The sequence below is a fragment of the Anguilla anguilla genome, chromosome 1, assembly GCF_013347855.1.
Source record: "Anguilla anguilla isolate fAngAng1 chromosome 1, fAngAng1.pri, whole genome shotgun sequence".
NCBI classification, from domain to species: Eukaryota; Metazoa; Chordata; class Actinopteri; order Anguilliformes; family Anguillidae; genus Anguilla; species Anguilla anguilla.
In genome coordinates this window covers 31,878,351-31,897,422 of record NC_049201.1, presented here as the reverse complement: position 1 = coordinate 31,897,422, position 19,072 = coordinate 31,878,351, and the positions used below count along the sequence as shown (strand labels likewise).

The 19,072-nt window shown below is 39.8% G+C and overlaps 1 protein-coding gene across 3 annotated transcripts in view; it reads right to left on the bottom strand.

Moving 5' to 3' along the window:
* Positions 1-7,718, bottom strand: part of LOC118234078 (sorting nexin-3) — a 33,684-nt gene extending 25,966 nt beyond the window's left edge. Inside the window, exon 1 of one of the 3 annotated variants that reach the window (XM_035430402.1) lies at positions 7,405-7,718. In XM_035430402.1, coding sequence (XP_035286293.1) covers positions 7,405-7,566 — 162 coding nt within the window. In that variant the 5' untranslated portion in view covers positions 7,567-7,718. The remainder of the gene's footprint in view (positions 1-7,404) is intronic. The other 2 variants (XM_035430410.1, XM_035430394.1) reach the window with 2 other exon arrangements.
* Positions 7,719-19,072: the final 11,354 nt, after the last annotated feature.

Genomic DNA, 19,072 nt, shown 5'->3' with positions numbered 1-19,072 from the left:
TGGACTTATACCTTCTTCCCCAAGAAAATTGCAAGTCCCTACAGCTAGTCAGTTCGTGGCTCAGTGGTAATGTCGCGGTCTATGGATTGTCGAGTCACAGGGTCAAATCCCACCTGAAGCAAATTTCTAATAATTAGCCTATTAGTAAGCAAATAAGCTTTTGTCTATTACTTCTCAACTAATATTATATCATTACTGGAGCGGCCGAAACAAAGGAGCTTCTCAAAATTCCGTCATTCAAATACCATTAATTCAAGCGAATGCACAGCACTATTTGCTACTAGCTATTAGCTTGCTTCCCACAGTCTTTTAAGAGAAGAAGGCGCGATGTGCCAGTCGTAACCATACCATAGGCTGTATGAACGAGACATCCTTTGTCAATCTAGTGTCATTTTTAAGTGGCATAACGGTCACTTCAGTAATGATATAATATGATACGTGTTAATTTTACATTTTTATACTATTATCAATGTTGCGTTTATTAAAAAAAAAAAACGCTACTTACCCATGGGTTGTTTGAAGATCCAAATGGCTGGCCTGTCTCATTGACAGCACCCATCATAATCCAGGTGAAACTACAGGTTCAGCTTTATGTTACATACCCTTATTTTTAGACTTGCTTGGCAAATTGAGTATTCGTTACCCTTAAGTAGAATAAATTAATTATTCAACCTCGCGTGCAGTTGACCACTCTGTTTTCAGTTTTTGCAACACCGTAAACTCTCTTGCCTGCAGTTACCGGCTCATGTTACAGAATTTTAAACTCGGCGATTGGATGTTTCATGTCGAAGCGCACCATGGGAGTCGTAGTTAACCTAGAAATCTCCACACACATTTGCAAATCGCCACACGCATTTGCAGATCTCTGCCACGGCTGAAATGTAGCAAAAATCATGTGTAAAAAGACAGCCAACTGAGAGGCCCGCCTGAGTTCTAACTGATGATATAGACATTTACAGATCTATGCATGCATTTACAGTTCTGTGTATGCATTTACAGATTTATGTATGCATTTACAGATCTGTGTACACATTTACAGATCTGTGTACGCATTTACAGATTTATGTACTCATTTACAGATCTGTGTACAGATCTGATTACGCACACACAGACTGAGATAGTTACACAACTCTCCACACACATTTGCAAATAATTCTGCTACAATAGCAGCCCCATAAAATAAACTCACGCTGTGGGGCCGTTGGAAATATTTTGCGAAAAGGTTAAAACATTATTTAAAAACATGATTCATTCATAATTATAACTATTAGTACTGAACATGAGAAAAATGCAAGTGCAACAACAGTTTTCCTACACTATTTCACACGTTACTTCAACAACTATTTAAATGAGTAATTAGTAATATTGTCTGTTTTACATACCGTTTGGCAAGGAAACTCATCTCGCTCATAGTCACTATTTTCTTTGTAGTCTTTGATCATGTCAGAATTCACCTACCTGCCCATTCAGCTAAAAACATATTGTTTCAACTACTCAATTTCATCATTTGTCCTCATTCCTCTCGTACTACTGTTATTTTCTAATATGCAAAGATTGCTGGGACATACGTGTGTGCTGCTATTCTCCACTGTTAAGTGTTCCTCTTCTACTACTTCCAATTCTCAAGTAAGGTCAGTGATCTAGCTAAGCAAAACAGCGAAGATGAGTCCTACCTACAGTTAAGTGTATCAAAATGCCTTTGAAACACAAAGTGCATCTTGACGAAATAACAGAAAACGGGAGCAGGACAGAAGGGTACACAAGTTGCGACCTAGGGAGCTCAAAGTCTACGAGCTTGCTAATAATTTGTCAATTAAGGCTCGTTGGATGGCCGTCAAATCGGTGAGTACATACACTGGGGACATATGTGTTGCTTTTCTGATGATGGAAGCCTCTTTTATACTTACGCCACTGCACCCTTTGTCACAGCCATTGTTTTACATATATAGCAAAGCGAAAGTGTTAAACAGTACACGTTGACTCGCTCTGCCTCCCAATAAAACCAGTCTACATCCGGGACTGCCTACGCTGTATGCATGTTTTCATGAATGTATGTGTACGCATACTTCTGATAGTCTACATTTAGGCTATATGCATTACTGTTCTCACTTTCTCATAACAAACACTCTGCAAAAACAAATGATATCTCATAAAAAAAACATGTTTTCAACGTACAAAAATGCCAAATTACTGACACATACAAAGCACTGTTTATAACTCATTCATTCAAACTGGCAAAATCTAGGCCTGCCATTAAAAGTATTGATATCAAAATGACGCCAAGTTACTGTACTACAAACTATAGGCTATTTTGCCTCACTGAAATTAAAGAAGCTGTGTTCCAAAGCAATACTACCCAATGTTTTCTAATCCAGTGTTTCCCATACATTGATTTATTTGTGGAGGCCCGCCACAATATCAACATTGACTGCCACATATTGATTTTCTATTTTTTTTTAACCATTTAAAATTGGTAAAATCTTATTTCACTGTAGAGCTGCGCGCAGCACATTGATTCGCTCTGCCCCTCCTTGCCCCGCTTTTGCTCTCTCTCTCTCACAAACACATTGACAACGGACCCATCTGTGAATAGCCCCTCCTCTGCGTGCACACTCTGAATCAAAACAGAATCAATCCGGAGTTCACGAATGGTTTATCATGAACACAAATTTGTCCAAATCTGATGCATTCAAGTTAACTCTGATAAGTTAGTATATCTATGTTCTTAACACAACGCTGTCAATCTCGGAAACCCAACTCTTCAAATAACTTATTAGCAAGCATGTAAGGAGCCTAGCTAGTAAAGATAGCTATAAGTTAACGTTAATACATCTGGGTTGTCAGGGTTAGCAGGCTGTACATAGCTGCTAGTCAATATCAACTGCTCGTGCAAGTGGATAACGTTAATGTTAATTCTTTAACTCTGACGCTGAATGTTTGCCCCCTCAATCCAGATGAATACTGAAAAATATTTTCAAAGACTCAAAAGGGCGAGCCCTGAGGAGGCGCAAAGACAGTCTGGACCAGAGGCATTAGCAAAACAAAGTACCTAGAAACTTAAGAAAACACGCGTGGGAAAGCTGAACAGTCCGACCAGTGTGATTAGCTATCCAATTCATTTGTTTCAAATATTTCCAGGCTGCAACCAGTGCTGCTGTGGCAGCTGAAGCAGCAAGAGAGGGTCAGGAAGGGATAGCTGTAGCTAATAGAGAGAGAGATGTAGGACAGGAGGAGGAGGACAGCAGCCAACATGCTGCTGTGGGAGAGCCAGCTAGGGCAGAAACAACAGGTGAGTGACAGCAAACACAATAAATCTATTTATTAAAATCTGTTTGATTTGATACATTGAAATGAGGGTTGTTTGCGTGTCTGACCAATACTAAACAGCAGCTATTCTTTTTTAAATTTAGGTTCCTGTCACAATTCAAACTCTGAGGAGCATCAAAGAGGCCGGACAGACTCCACTCCCTGGATCATTCCTGTCTCGCCTCCATCAGGACCTCGATGCTCCCCAAGGACTTGGAGCCTTCAACCTACAGCACGAGGAGGAGAGGAATAGGAGAGGGCGAGATGTCCAAGAAGTGCCGAGGGAGGAGCAGTGGGCCAGATTCCAGCGAGAGGTAAATGCCTAAGTTTAAAACTAACTAATTTTCCCCTTCCTCTTAAAAGAAAATTTTATTATTTGTATTAATATTATTTGTACTCCTGAACAGACTCTATGGCCTGGCCCTTAATGACTGTAGTAAAGGTGGGTGTAGGCTCTTCCTAAAAAAATGTTGATCTGTTCATTGTAGGTCATCCACCCTTACATAAGTGGCCTGGAAACACACCTGGACAGGAGGTTCCATGATCTGGACATCCTTGGGGCCTTCAGTGTCTTGGGACCGCACAATCAGCTGCTCTACAAGATGATACAATCAACATCTCTCATCTGCAGACTCTTGCCAGGAAATTTTGCCCTCAACATGAGAATGAGGTCCTGCAGGAGTGGTCCTCGTTCAAGAATCATGTCCTTACTGGGGCATTCAAGGTGGGTGAATTAAGATGATTGTGACTACAAATGTTGTTTCAAGAACAAGAACCAGGAGGAGATCATGAGTCTGCTGGCAAGCGAGTTTGATGAGTGGGCCAACCTCTACCCCTGCCTGAGCCTCCTTGCGGGCATTGCACTAGCTATCCCCGTTTCCAGTGTGAACTGTGAACATGATTTCTCGACGATGAACAGGGTAAGAGCATCACTTTGAAAAGTACAACAAATATTTACGCATTTTCTTTATATTAGTGCAGTCTGTGGTATTTTTTTTTTGCTTTATCCTCAGGTGAAAACAGACCTCTGAAACCAGCTTCAAGGAGAACACCTGGCTGCCTGCTTGAGGATCTCCATAAATGGACCCCACCCTGAGGCCTTCCCATATGATAGGGCACTGGAATATTTTTTCAGAAAGCCCCGTAAAATAAGATTTTCAATCAAAGGGTGCAAACTTTGCAACAAGTAGGCTGTGGAGCAGTCACTTAAAGTGTAACAATGGAGCACTCACTGTATATAATTTTTTCAGTTATTTGACACAAAGTGTTGGCAATGGAGCACTGTATATTTTTCAGTTATTTGACACAAAGTGAAGTAATGGAGCACTGTATATATTGTGTTATTTGTTTGACACAACATGAAGCAATGGAGCTGTATATATTATTCAGTTATTTATTTGTCACAAAGTACTTGGCAATGAAAATATTTGCCATGGAGCACCTTATATACGGTATTATTTAATAATTAATTTAAGAAAGCCTGGGTGTGCCTCCCTCCTCCCACGCACGCATCCCCCCCCCAATTCTAATTCTGTGGGAAACACTGTAAACTGTTTCAAGTCACTTGCTTACGTGTTTGCAAAAGCTATAATTTGCTTCGAAAAGTAAGATACAGCTCATGAGAGAAATTGAACAATGTTGGTCATGTGGAAATTATTTTTTTATTTATGTTACGTTCACTTCACATGTATTTTTTAAGCTGTAATAAGGAAAGATCAGATACCCAGGTGTCACACAGTTTTCTCCTCAAAATCTAATGGTCTCAACATTGCATCACGTGTGTATGAGAGAACAGGAAATAATGTACATCTGAAACTGTGTGGATGAAATATTACTCCACCGTCTGCAAATAAGACTCCAAACAGTCTATATAAACAAATACAGTAATAAAATCCTATTGAAAAATGGACATAATAGATGCCAATTTCCCCTAAAAATGTAAAGGTCTCAAACTTTTGACATTTAAAGACAGAAGGGGTCCTGAAGTAGCACTGACCTGATTTTGGTGAAATATTCCTGAAGCGTTTTCAAATAATCCCACCCCAAATATGTAATAAAATATAGGTTTACATATAGTAAAAAAAAAGTAATATTTTGGATTGGAATATCCTGAAATTTTAAAGGTCTCAAAGATTTGACACTTGTTCATGACAGAAGGGGTCCTGGTCTACACAGTACCCAATTTCCGTGAAATTTACAGTAGCATTTTTACATAATCCCACTTCAAACCTTCAGTGTAATCCAATAAAGGGCAATTTAAAAAAAATGGAAATCTGTATAGCAATTTCTCTATAAATGTAAAAGGTCTCAAACTTTTGACACGTGTTCATGACAGAAGAGTTTCTGTGGAATTTTACTTTAGCATTTGTGAATAATCCCACATTAAACTTTCTATGTAATCTAATACAAACCTAATGAAAAAAAATTAAGATTTGAATTTGAATTTCTCTCCATATTTAAAAGGTCTTAAAGTGTTGATGCTTGTTCATGACAGACGGGGACCTGGTCTATCCTACATTTGGATTAGAAACTGGGTAGGACATAGAACAGGATCTCTTCTGTCATGACCAAGTGTCAGAAGTTTGAGACCTTTTATTTTTTGGGAGATATTTAAATCCAAAAGTTCACTTTTTTAGATAAGTCTTTATTGGATTACATGGAAGGGTTTAAATGGGATTATTCAAAAATACTAGAGTAAAATTTCAAAGAAATTGGGTGGGATGTAGACTATCTGTCATGAACAAGTGCCAAAACTTTGAGACCTTTTAATTTTCAAGAGATATTCCCATCCAAATTGTTACTTTTTCACTCAGCCTGTATTACATTACATAGTTTGGAGAGGGATTATTTGAAAACGCTTCAGGAGTATTTCAACCAAATCAGTTTCATTTGCATACAACGCAATGATATTTAATTCCACATCATTTCAGATGTACATTAGTTCCTGTTCTGTCATACATATGTAATGCGATGTTGAGACTTAGATTTTGAGGAGAAATCCTGATCCTTCAACATCACCGCTATAAAAACACATGTAAAGTTAACGAAACATAATTTAAAAAATAATTTACACATGGCCACCATTGTTCAATTTCTCTCTTTAGCAGTATCTCACTACAAGAAGCAAATTACAGCTTTTACAAACACGTAAGGAAGACCGCGAAACCATCAGATCATATAACGCAACCGATTTCAGGGGGACCGGAATTTTCGAATCGGGAGCCAACTTCAGCCTCGTGAGGGACGCGGCTAATTTTTTCAATCGTATTTTAGGAAACAACACTGTTAAACTGCGGCAAATCAGCGGTTTATATGTTGTTATCTGATTAGACTGTAGTATGACATTATGCATGAAAAATGAACCGTCAAATTATTTTCTGAAAGATCGCCAAAGCAGGTTTGACCTCCCTACAACTATTTCACCAGAAAAATAAGACCGGTTGTTTTCACAACCTGCTTAGCTGGCCAGGACATGAGCTTTGATGCTGCCTGAAAACATATGGATCCGTTAGCTACCTAGTAACCACATAAGGTTTATATCCAATACTGTAGGTCTACAAAATATCAGTTGTGATTCAACTTATTAATGATATCTTGTAACATGTAAAGCGTGTTTACTGTGATATGTACTAAACAACGTTTTAACCCGTTACAACCGAAAAGCGCTTCACTTTAACGTTTTAATGTTTTATTCAACAGCTGTAAAGTACAGCCTCAACATGTAGAGGCTAACATTATACCAAAGAGATCATATCATCTAGTTAATAATCTTTGAATAGCTAGCAAAGACGCTGGCAAAACAACTCAAGCTAACTAGACTAGTTCGGGTACACAGCGAATTTGCTTCTTATATGACTCGAGCTCACGACCAGCGCAAGTGGAACCCTAAACGACCTTTGCTTTGATTTTTTATATTTGTCCGGCAACCACAACAGTGGTTGTTGGTCAACGAATAACCACCGAGCTATTATAGAGATAAATGTTAAGTGTAAAATCGCAACGTTATATTGCGCTGGCACGCAACAGCATTAGCTTACTTGCTAACACAGTTAGCGGTTTCTGTGGTCCGGATTCCGTTCATCGCTACGTTTTACTTACCTTCAATTTAATTTCATATGTAGTAAACCTTCCTCTACCCACGCCGACCGTCTGTGGGTTACTCACGTCAATCTCTAAAAAATTACTCGGAGGTCCATAGGCGTCGTTTAAGTTCTGAGGCTTGGAGAACAACCTCCTTGTATCAGCTATGGCCTCAGTCATGTCTCCCACTTCACTTCTTCCTATGCCAGTGATTTGTCTTATGAGAGAGTTCTCTCCTTTGCCTTTCAGAGAACGCACGTCACGTGGTCTGACAGTCAAGTTCACGCGCAGGAAACGCGCATTGGCTTTAAAATGTGATAGGCCACGAATTTATGAAAGGTGAATTTTTCGAGAACATCACCCTGAAACGATTAGCCATACTTGATATCTTTGCTTGACTTCTGAAGCACGGATCAATTATGTGTTTGTATGAAGAGCTCACACACGGGCCCACAACGTCAGAGGCAGCGCTAGCTCACACAGTAGCCTAGTTTAGGTCAGCCTCTGCAAGGCAAGTGCTGTGGAATCTTATTCTTACTCTCACATCTATAATAGGCTACTGGATCATAAGCGGAAGTTTTCTAAAAAAATTAATAAATGAAATAAATAAAAAGACATGTATTTTCCTTCCTTTTTTACTTTTTATATTCAATTTTAAAATGTGTCTTTTTCAGAGGCGGTTTTAGTGATTTGAGGCCCCAGGTAAAGACCAATATGAGGCCCTTCTCCATTTTGCTTAACGCAATCATAGCTAGTGAACAAAAACTATTTGGAGACAGCTCTTTTCAGTTAACAAAGCCACAGAACTAAAGGACAGACCCAAATGAGAATTCTAATTGTTCTAAATGAAGAACTTCAAATGACCTTCAATCAGTTAGAAGACAATATGGCAAGAAAAAGATTATTATATAGATTATTATAAGTATATAATCTTTAATTCGTTCAAGACAAAAGTATTGTACATGCTTTTTGATAAAGCATTTGAACATCCACTATTCTCTAGGGGTAAAAGTCCCGGTCCGAGCGGGTATCTGGTTTGTGGTGGGCTGCTGCTGTCTGTTGGTGTTACCTCTGACACTTTCCTCCCACACTGTAGCTGGTTCACCGCAACCAGCAGAGACACTGACACTAGAAGTTGTAGTAGGTGCACAACAGGCTGAGGCAACAGTAAGGCTGCTAACGTTAACTAGCTCAGCTTCTGCAATGTTACACCAGGCTGTTGTAACGTCAGCTAGAGTGAGAGCACCTATTATCGTCCACCTTGGTTCGACAGACAGGAAATCGTAAACTGTATATGAAATAGGCGAAATATCGGTAACAACATGTACCTAGTTATGTAGGAGAAAATGTCCTTGTTATCCTCCAGTGGTTATTTTTTCAGTACTTTCGCGATTTTTTTATGTGCCAGCAAATAACTGGTGGTGGTGTGCTGGTGGTCCAGCGCTAGCTTTTGGTTGTTAAGGGGACGTGTATCGACCACCCCATATAAATTAATGGAACTTGACATACATTTGCTAGCATACTGTGTAAGTGTCCTGTCTTGCGTATTTGAGGTTAGCATTTAGAGAATTCGAACAGCTCTTATCATGGCTGCCACTTAGATACTTCTGGGTCATTTCACTCAGTTAGGAACAGAGACTGTAAAAAATGGTTAGGAACCTTCCTAAGCAAAAAAGACTATTCGGACGCAGCCCTAGTTTCAAACTGCTTTCCTAAAGGCTATTTTGCATCCTGCAACTTGGGTTACAATAGTGAATATGTACGGATTCCTAGACATGCTGATAGCGACCACCCTTTCTCATATTAAGGAAAGGTGCTTCAATGCTTCCTATCTTATCTCCTTTACAATTTAGCCGTTCACGAAAACAAGCGATCATCATGACTACGTTGTGTGGTGGTTCTTAAGCTATTATATGCATAGGCTTATAATCAGATCATAATCAGCATATTAATCATAACACAAAAGTCTGTCTTTCAAGAAAAATGGATATCAGACGTTTTTAGCCAGATTATGTTTTTAATTCCACATGTTTGAAACTTATGAATGATGTACAGTAGTAAATTTGTAGGCCTAACATGTTATGCCTATCTTGCATTAAATTTAATGAATTATTTTCATACAATCATACTAATTGGGATTCATGTCGATAAATATGAGTGGACAGGAGGGTGAGCGTGCAACCATTCTCAATGTGACAACCATTTCGTTTCACTTTTGTGACTGGTAGCCTATATTCCTTTTTTATTTCAATTCCAACCTTGGTAATGAAGTAATATTTTTCACCGGGTTGTCCACGTTTATATAGCCTGCATGAAACAACACGGAAAAAACGCACGGGGCAAAGTATCTAAGATGCGCTTTTAGTAGTTCATCTTCTGAACATTGCAGTTTTACCACGGCAGACTCACGTCAATAACATCCGCCGTCGCATAATTACGTAGCCTAGTGTAAGTGCAGTCGGATTCTCTTAGCACCCCGGTTGTCTTTTCCTAAGTCCTTTTGAATTATCCTTCACATCTTTCCTTAACCTAATGATGCTTTCCATCGAGGTCAAGGAAAAGTGGTTAGGAAAAGACATAGGACGTAATTTTTTTGACTATTCAGACGCAGCCTAGAAGAGTGCACTCAGTAAAGTTCAGATCTCCGCCAGGCGTGTTAGCTTTGCTGATGCAACAAGGCTACACAATCAATGCAACCAGACAAATACAATAGGCTATTACAAGTTTTTACCATGTGCCACTGAAAATCTCAAAAACGCCGATTCAGTGAAGTAACGCTAAAGGTGGTGAACGTTGACGTTATAGTTTGGCACTTTCATTTCAAATCTGGACGGGAACAATTCCAAAAGACCAGCGATGTAAAATATTAATTTCAGCGTGAAAATGGCAACAAAATAATTGCCACAGATTCACACATTAACGTACCCCGTTAATTGGCGGATTATTTTGTTGGCATTTTAACGTTGAAATTGACATTTTACTGGTCTTTCGTTCCAAACGGAAGCAGTTGTTGATCACTTGCGGCCCCTACCGGCCGGTTAGTAGGAGTGTGGCGTTAGCTGATACATTTCTATCTGCTTCTGTCTTACACCAGAAAACGATGTCAGTTAGGTCTATCAGCAAACATATGTTTTAGCTATGCCCAGAAGTCCTCAATAATAATAGTATTTCCAAAGAAATTACGAAAAATCATTGACAATGTTTCGTTATGAGCAACGTCTTTGACTGCTACCACAGGAGTGAAAGAGATTTTAACGCCGGGCACCCACCGCACGCATAGCGTAAGTGGCACGTAAAAGCAGCATGGCGAAGCAGCACGGCGCAGTGCGTAGCATATCTACACTGGTTCCGTTTGTGTCGCGCAAAGGCTTGCTTAAAGCTTTATATTCCTAGTAGTCTGCAGTGGGATTACATTGTGTATTTCACGTTTGTTCACGACTGTTGATTATGGGTTAAGTGAATACTTGGCGAGAGACCTTTTTCAGTTTGTTAATTTGGTAATATTTCGTTAACTCATGTAAATACGTGAGAAAGTAAACGCTTTCAAGAATTACCATAAGCTTAAATCGCAACGTAGCCTGCATAATAATCAATCTCAAACTGTATTAATTTATTTGCTTGGTTAACAAGCGTGCCAATTTCATGAAGAATATGTAAAGATCATAATAATAATAAATAATCCGTAATCAACCATTGAGAATTCCCGTGTTGTCTTGTCATTCACGTCAAAACATTTATAGGATCAGATTTAGTAAAATCGGCTAATCATCAAAAAGATGAACAGCGTAACAGTTTAATCTTGAAGGGATATGAACACCACAACACCATGAACACCGGAAGCTTTGAAGTACAAGTGCAATAAAGGCTTGCTTACAACTTCATTTATAAAATAGGTGCATTTTCATCGGCAAGACCACTAAATAATCTGATTTTTTAAAGCTCTGTGGATTATCTGATTTTTATTAACAAGCCCTTTTTGAAAGCACGGCGAACGAAGACATCGGAGAAGTCAAATATGTTGAGCAATGGTTGGTTAAAAACTACCTTCCAATACTCGAGCTAACAAACCGCTGCTCGGTGCATTCACTTCTACATCATTCAATAGGCTACGTCTTTCTGTGGTGTATTTTCAAATTTACCCCACCCCCTCCGCAAAATAAGAGAGCGAAACTAAGTTTGCCTTTTCCCCAGGTTCCAGTTTTTTTTCTTTTTGGTTTTTTTGTCTGCAAGGACAATATAAAAACGAAAAAAGCTTGTATTTTTTTAGCTGCTTATAAAATATCTGGGAGGGAACTATGGACACACCCCCAGTAGCCTAATATAAGGATGAAATATAAATCAGAGCATGTATACCTAGCATTTTAGGGCATATTTCTGTGTATAAACAGGTCATCGTGACACGCGACAAGCTGAAAAAATAGAACAAAAGCGAAAAACTACACCTCAGTTCGCTTGTGTCGCGCAAGCTTCGCAGCCGGTTCGCGTTCGCATCTGGTGGAGAGGACGTTGCCCGCTGCCGTTAACAGTACTTCAACTACGCTTCAGTTACGCGCGTAGTGCGCTCGCGGTCGATACGCGTGCAGTGAGTGTCCGGCTTACGGTGAAGCCACACTATAGGCCTACACGGCGGCACTGCCTCCATTTATTTTGAATGAGAGGTGGCGGCCAGACCCCGCAATGCATGTTGGGCAAAGCCGCAGGGGAAATGGCAAAAATTCTACTTTGACCCCCTCACCGCGTCGTGGTAATCATTAGATCAAATCAGGTCAAATCTGATTTGATCTAATGATCCGTCAAGTAAATTGTCCCTATTTTTTTCTACTTTTAGTTCCACATTCTATCGTTCCACAATGGAGGACCTAACTCGTAATTTCCGTATCGGGTTTCCCAAATTAATAAAATCTCCTACAGAGACATTGATAAGAGGAACGCAACGTGGAGAAAAGTCCCTGAAATTGTCGGTGGCTCTGCAATGTAGTTATCGCCGTTAGCTACTATCACTGTCCAGTCTGAATAAAAATCATTTTTGCAGTAACCTAGCTCTGAAAAATGTTCATAAGCTGCCTAGCTAGGCTGTCTAATGTCTAGCTATAGTGAGTAACAACAAACAAAAAAATCTTCCTAATGCATTAGTTGCAAGTTGTTCGTTTCTACCAGCCACCTAGCTAGCTGACCAGATGTAGCCTAACTCTGAAGGCATTATCTGGCTAATTAGCCAGACAATGTTTTTGTTGTTGGTTGTTACTCACTAGCTAGATATTAAACAGCCTAGCTAGGCAGCTGATTTTCGGTTACGCTTACCCATAAACACTTGTGGCCCCTATCCACCGGTTAGGAGGAGTGATAAGTAGCAGTCAATGTATTTCAATGGACAATGATGGAAATTAATTCAAATAAAATACTTGTCGTTGACCGATTTGCAAAATATTCGAGAATTCAGGTCATTGACCTGCTGTCAGCATGCACAACAAGTATAGGCTATTAGGCTGATCGGCCCAGGAGTATGCGAGATTAGCTGCGGACAGATACACCCGCACACACACGCGACAAAACCAAGCGGCCAAAACCAGACTTCGTCGCTAGTGAGCAACCAGGTCTTGTTGTTCCTGATTGCTCACTAGCACCACTACGGTTGGCTCCAGTATAGGTGTTTTCATATCCGGTTTCCATGTCGGGCACCCACCGCACGCGTAGCGTAAAGCCGGGCACCCACCGCACGCGTATCGGCCGCGAGCGCACTACGCGCGTATTACGCGCGTAACTGAAGCGTAGTTGAAGTACTGTTATTACAACGGCAGCGGGCGACGTCGTCTCCACCAGATGCGAACGCGTCGCGTACCAGCTGCGAAGCTCGCGCGACACAAGCGAACTGAAGCGTAGTTTTTCGCTTCGGTTCTATTTTTTCGGCTTGTCGCGCGTCACGGTGGCCTGTTTATACACAGAAATACGCTCTAAAATGCTAGGTATACATGCTCTGATTTATATTTCATCCTTATATTACTGAGGGTGTGTCCCTAGTTACCTCCCAGATATTTTATAAGCAGCTAAAAAAATACAAGCCTTTTCGTTTTTGTATTGCCCTTGCAAAAAAAAAAAAAAAAAAAACTGGAACCTGGGGAAAAGGCAAACTTAGTTTCGCTATTTTATTTTGCGGAGGGGGTGGGGTAAATTTGAAAATACACCACAGAAAGACGTAGCCTATTGAATGACGTAGAAGTTAATGCACCGAGCAGCGGTTTGTTAGCTCGAGTGTTGGAAGGTAGTTTTTAACCAACCATCGCTCAGCCTATTTGACTTCTCCGATGTCTTCGTTCGCCGTGATTAGCTGATTTTACTAAATCTGATCCTATAAATGTTTTGACGTGAATGACAAGACGACACGGGAATTCCCAATGGTTGATTACGGATTATTTATTATTATTATGATCATTACATATTCTTCGTGAAATTGGCACGCTTGTTAACCAAGCAAATAAATTAATGCAGTTTGAGATTGATTATTATGCAGGCTACGTTGCGATTTAAGCTTATGGTAATTCTTTAAAGCGTTTACTTTCTCACGTATTTACACGAGTTAACGTAATATTACCAAATTAACAAACTGAAAAAGGTCTCTCACCAAAGTATTCACTTAACCCATAATCAACAGTCGTGAACAAACGTGAAATACACGATGTAAGCCCACTGCAGACTGCGAGAGCTACTAGGAATATATAGCTTTTACGCAAGCCTTTGCGCGACACAAACGGAACCAGTGGAGACACCCTACGCGTCGCGCCGTGCTGCTTCGCCCTGCTGTTTACGCGACGCATACGCGACGCGTGCGGTGGGTGCCCGGCGTAAGTCTACGGTACAAATGCGGTCAAACTACAAAGTGAATATTTTTTTCTCATGAGAACAAATAGTCACAATATGTGTAATTTTATTCGTCTTATGACTGTCCATGGGTCGATTTCATGATTCATTGTGTCATTTGGGCACTGTTATAATATTTGTTGTGGACCAATTAGGTTTTTTTTTACATTCTCTGCTCTGAACCAAACGCATAATCCCCTCCAGGCTCTCGCCTGTAGTGTTGTGTCGTTCCCGAACGATTCGTTCAAAAGAACGAATCTTTTGGGTGAACGAAGTGTGCTGAATCACTTCGTGAAACAATTCGTTCGCGAACGTGAACTGGTCGTTCACTGAACGTAGCCTACTACGCCCGTCCCGAATCGTTCGCGATCGTTACAGTACAGTACACTTGCCCGAATCTATGGCGTCAATTTAATGCAAATAATCAGGGCGAGCAGATATTCACTGCGCGAGCAAAAAACCACTTTCACGCACGCAAATTTCAACACCGAGAGTAAACAATAAGCCGCGCGCGAGCTGGTTCTACTAGCTCGCAAAGTCAGTGTGGGGGCGGGGATGGGGTGGAGACTTATGCTAATGTATTCACTGCTATGATGGGTCACTTTAAATAGGAAGCCCATGCATACACTTCTTATGCCTTCTAACGGCAATGTTCTTGTTAGCTAAGGGACGATATGGAGACACAAGTTGTGAGTAGCCTACCGGAGACAATGCAGTGCCATTAAATGTTTATTAATATATGTAATTAAAGCCCCATTCAGATCAGATTTAGTGGGTTACTCGCGCAGTGAATGTCTGCGCGCGCGGCTGCTTGTTTTACTCACGCGGTGAATATCTGCTCGCGCTGATTATTGGCATTAAATTGACGCCATACGAATCGTTCGCGAAGGACACAACAATAGTTAGTTCCTCTTGTTGTAGCAAACGAGGAGCCTCTGGTGAGGCAAGTGGGTACGGTATGGAAATATGGATAATAAATGGATAATAATCGAACATCACTGTCAAGTGTGCTGTTTATTTTCAATGAAATAACAAGCCTTTTTTTAAAAAACGTCTCAAAGTAGGCTAGCCAAGGCTACTATATTATCGACTACATTTTATGAGAAAACGATAGTCTATACTTAGCGAACGGAAATCAGCACTTTCTCTTTCAAGCAGCCGTTAGAACAAGTCACGGTAAATAAATCAGCATCTAGGGCTAAGACAACACATTTTGGGAAATTTAGTAAAATAAAATGGCCATATCACACACATTCTTTGAAACTAAATTGTTTAGAGTAAAATTGAAACGAAAACAAAATTTTATTACAAATAGGGAAAGAAAGTGCTTGGTTCTTTGGCTGTTAAATATTCTGTGGGAAATGCTAATAGCCTTCTTTTTAAACTGGAAAACTACATTCAATTAAAATAATGTGCTAATATATGAACCGCGGTTCGCCTGTTTTCATTTTCGGTAGGCTACTAACCGTCAGCTGTTTTCGGTACGATTTTTCGGTACACTGGGTTTTTTCACACCCCTAATCTTTATCCAACTAAATTCTCAGCTCACTGGCTTCTTCACGAACGACCGTTCTCAGTTCACTGGTCAACAAAATTATGAATAGCATTAAAATATGTGAATTACAGCAATAAATATGAATGACAACTCAATATACATGTCAGCAGAATATATGCATGGCAACGAATATATGAATAGCAGAACACAATATGAATAGCAGAGCAAAATGAAAAAAAAACTGAAAAATAATACCAATCAATTGCAAAATAATTGTTCATAGTCCTCAGGCAGCTAGTGCAAAAAAAAAATTAAGCTTTTACTATATGGGCTGCTTGATCAAGTAGCCTACTGAACGAAATATGATTTTATATTAGGAAACTTTGTTTTATTTCTTGTACCTGAGAATTCATTGCAATGCAAATTGTATGCTTGGCTTACAATTAAATTGCACTTCTATATAACAACTTTTTGTTTTCTTGAGTGTTGTTTTCTTCTGAAACTAGCTGTCGCCTGGTCCTGGATAGGACCCAACCATTATTAGTGAGGTGTTGTCATGGTTCTGTGTTTCCGTCTCTGTCTTTCCTTGTTGGGCCGCCAGATGGCGGCACATCTGTTTTGTGTCCTGCTTGTACCCTGTTTAATTGTATTATTGTTTTCAGTTGTTCAATTATTGTTTTTTGGTTGTCTCGTTTTCCCTTCCCTCTCTGTGGCCTGATTGCGCATTGTGCCCTGCTGTGTCTCGTCAGTGTCTCGTCTATTTAAGTTCCCTTCTTCCTTGACTCAGGTGCTGGATCCTTGTTTGGTTTTTGTGTCTGTGTTTTCTGATGGTGTTTCGGTATGTGCTCCCTCGTCTACTTGTGACTCTGTATTTTAGTCCTGAGTGTTTTCTTCCCTGCCCGAGTTATGTTTTTTGCCTGGTTATGTTTTTCTGGATCTTCCTTGTTTTGCATTTCAAGAACTCTTGCTTAGTCCAGTTTCGAGACTTGCCCTGCGTGGCTGAGTTTTTGTTCTCCTTTGTCTTTCGTTCTTTCCCGTTTGGTTTTTGAATATTTTTCTCTGCGTTTGGGTCCATTCCCTCGCCCACCCTGACAGGTGTGACCACACAGCACACACACACACACACACACTTTTATTGACAGTTATCAAAATCTGCAAACAATCGCCGTACACTGAAAAGAACCATCACTACTCGCCTAGCGGAGATAATTAGGCTTGTTTGAGATGACTTTCGGCTTGCCTCGAAAACAGGCGAAAGTAGCCGATTGCAGTCGGGGGAGGAGTAAAAAAAATCGGACTCTTCTTGGTCGACTAGCCTGGTCGCCTCGTCTAGCAATGGCAAATATTATAATTATAATATTTGGCCAGCTAATTATTCTTTTGTTTACTGGGAGGTATACGAGAGCAGCTAGAAATACTATAACACTCACTACAAATTGATGTGAATCAAGTCTTCATTTATTATTATTATTATTATTATTATTATTATTATTAATAATAATAATAATAATAATAATAATAATATTGGATACATGAGTTTGTGTACCAAGAGCTTCTTCTAATTACTTTCTCATTATATTTTATTCAGGGGTTTTGATACAGTTATTTCGATATAAACTCCATTGCCGAGATATTTACTAAAGCCGCCTTTCCACCAAAATTACCCGGAACTTTTAGTCCCAGGAACTACTTTTCAAGGAACTAAAAGGTTCCTTCAGCCCATGGTTGTTTGCGTTTCCACCGCGGTCTGAAGTCCCGTGAAGATTAGGCAAATTAGCCCACTGACGTATGAAAAAACGACGTTGTCGTCGGTCCATCTGTCCTATGATTTCTTCTGTAACCCCATACTACCAATAATGAAGTAGCCTACATTATTTTCTAATAACCGGGACAGCCCAGAGGGGTTTATTCCACTTATATACGGGTTACCAACAATGATTATATATGGTTACTTTTGTATTTTATTTTTTTTATCGATTTAATCACCTGGAATTGAAATATTCTTCTGCAGCCGTTTGGGCTTATTTTACCGTTGTCAAGCAAAACTGTCGTTGGTAGTTGAACTTGGACCGTTGTTATGCAACAAATAGGATATAACAGGCTAATAGTCAGATTGTAACTGTTTTATATATCCTCTCAAACACATTCATTATGTTTTTATGCGAACATTCGCTTTCATGTCTTGACATCCGAATCGACCGAATGCATTCACATTTATATGTATAACTGGCAACAACAGCAGAAAACATGCACACGTTGTAAACAATTTGCTGTTTGATTACTTTCTCATCGTCAATTCCATATCGCAAATAGCAAAATGACAAGAATAGAACGAAAACTCGGACTTGCGTGAAAATTTAAATTAGTAGTGGTACAGCCACCGTTTGCTTTCCTTCGAAGTTACTGCTAGCCGAGCAGTGAAGTGTGCCCTCCAGATGCGAACCATGCACCATAAATTAGTCCATAGTCTTCCTGGTCTTTTTGTGGAATTGAAGAATGGCAGAGTAAAATTATGGCAGTCTGAAAAAGCTAAAGGGACGATTACTAGAATTAACCTGTTATTTTACCCTGACAAAAAGTGCGGAAGGTGATTTCCAGTTTGCTTTTACTGTATCACCAATGTGAATTACGCAGAACTACCGCATACCTCACATAACTGTATCAAACGTTTTGAGTCAATTACAACGGGCTAACAAAGAAAATCTGGAAGAAAATATTCAGCAACCGAATTAATCCGTTTGAATGTTTTGGTACGTAATATGCTGTCCCAGCACGAATGCTTTTTATAAAAAAAATTTATAAAACGAATACTAAAGCAAGAAAAGAACAGAAGAGCACACGTTATAATTCCAAGACGTTGGCAGGCTATAACCAAAACTAGGCTACTGCGCCGCATAACATACGAGTTTGATTTGAAGTTATTATGAAAATAAATTGGTTTGCGGCTGCATATTTTTAAACATGGCGGCTGAAAACAAAAAACACAAAAAAATGCTGCGAGTACTCGACCAATCAGAAATGTTCAGCGCTGCAAGCTCCACACAAAAGGTTCCTGTACTCTTGGAAAGTACTACCCCCCGAGCAGGAACTTTTTGGGGGGTAAAATAAACTAAACTTAGACCCTAGTTCCTGCGGTGGAAACGCACTGAGTTCCTCAAAAGGTTCCTAGTTCCGGGGTAAAGTTCCTGCGGTGGAAACGCGGCTTAAGACAGCATTCATGAGGAATGTGTAAAGCGTTCAATGTCAGTACTCTAATAAAAATAATTTGGTGTCTGTCTGACAGTTCATGAAGTTTATCTTGGAATAATGATGGATAAGATAGAAGTCTCATAACTT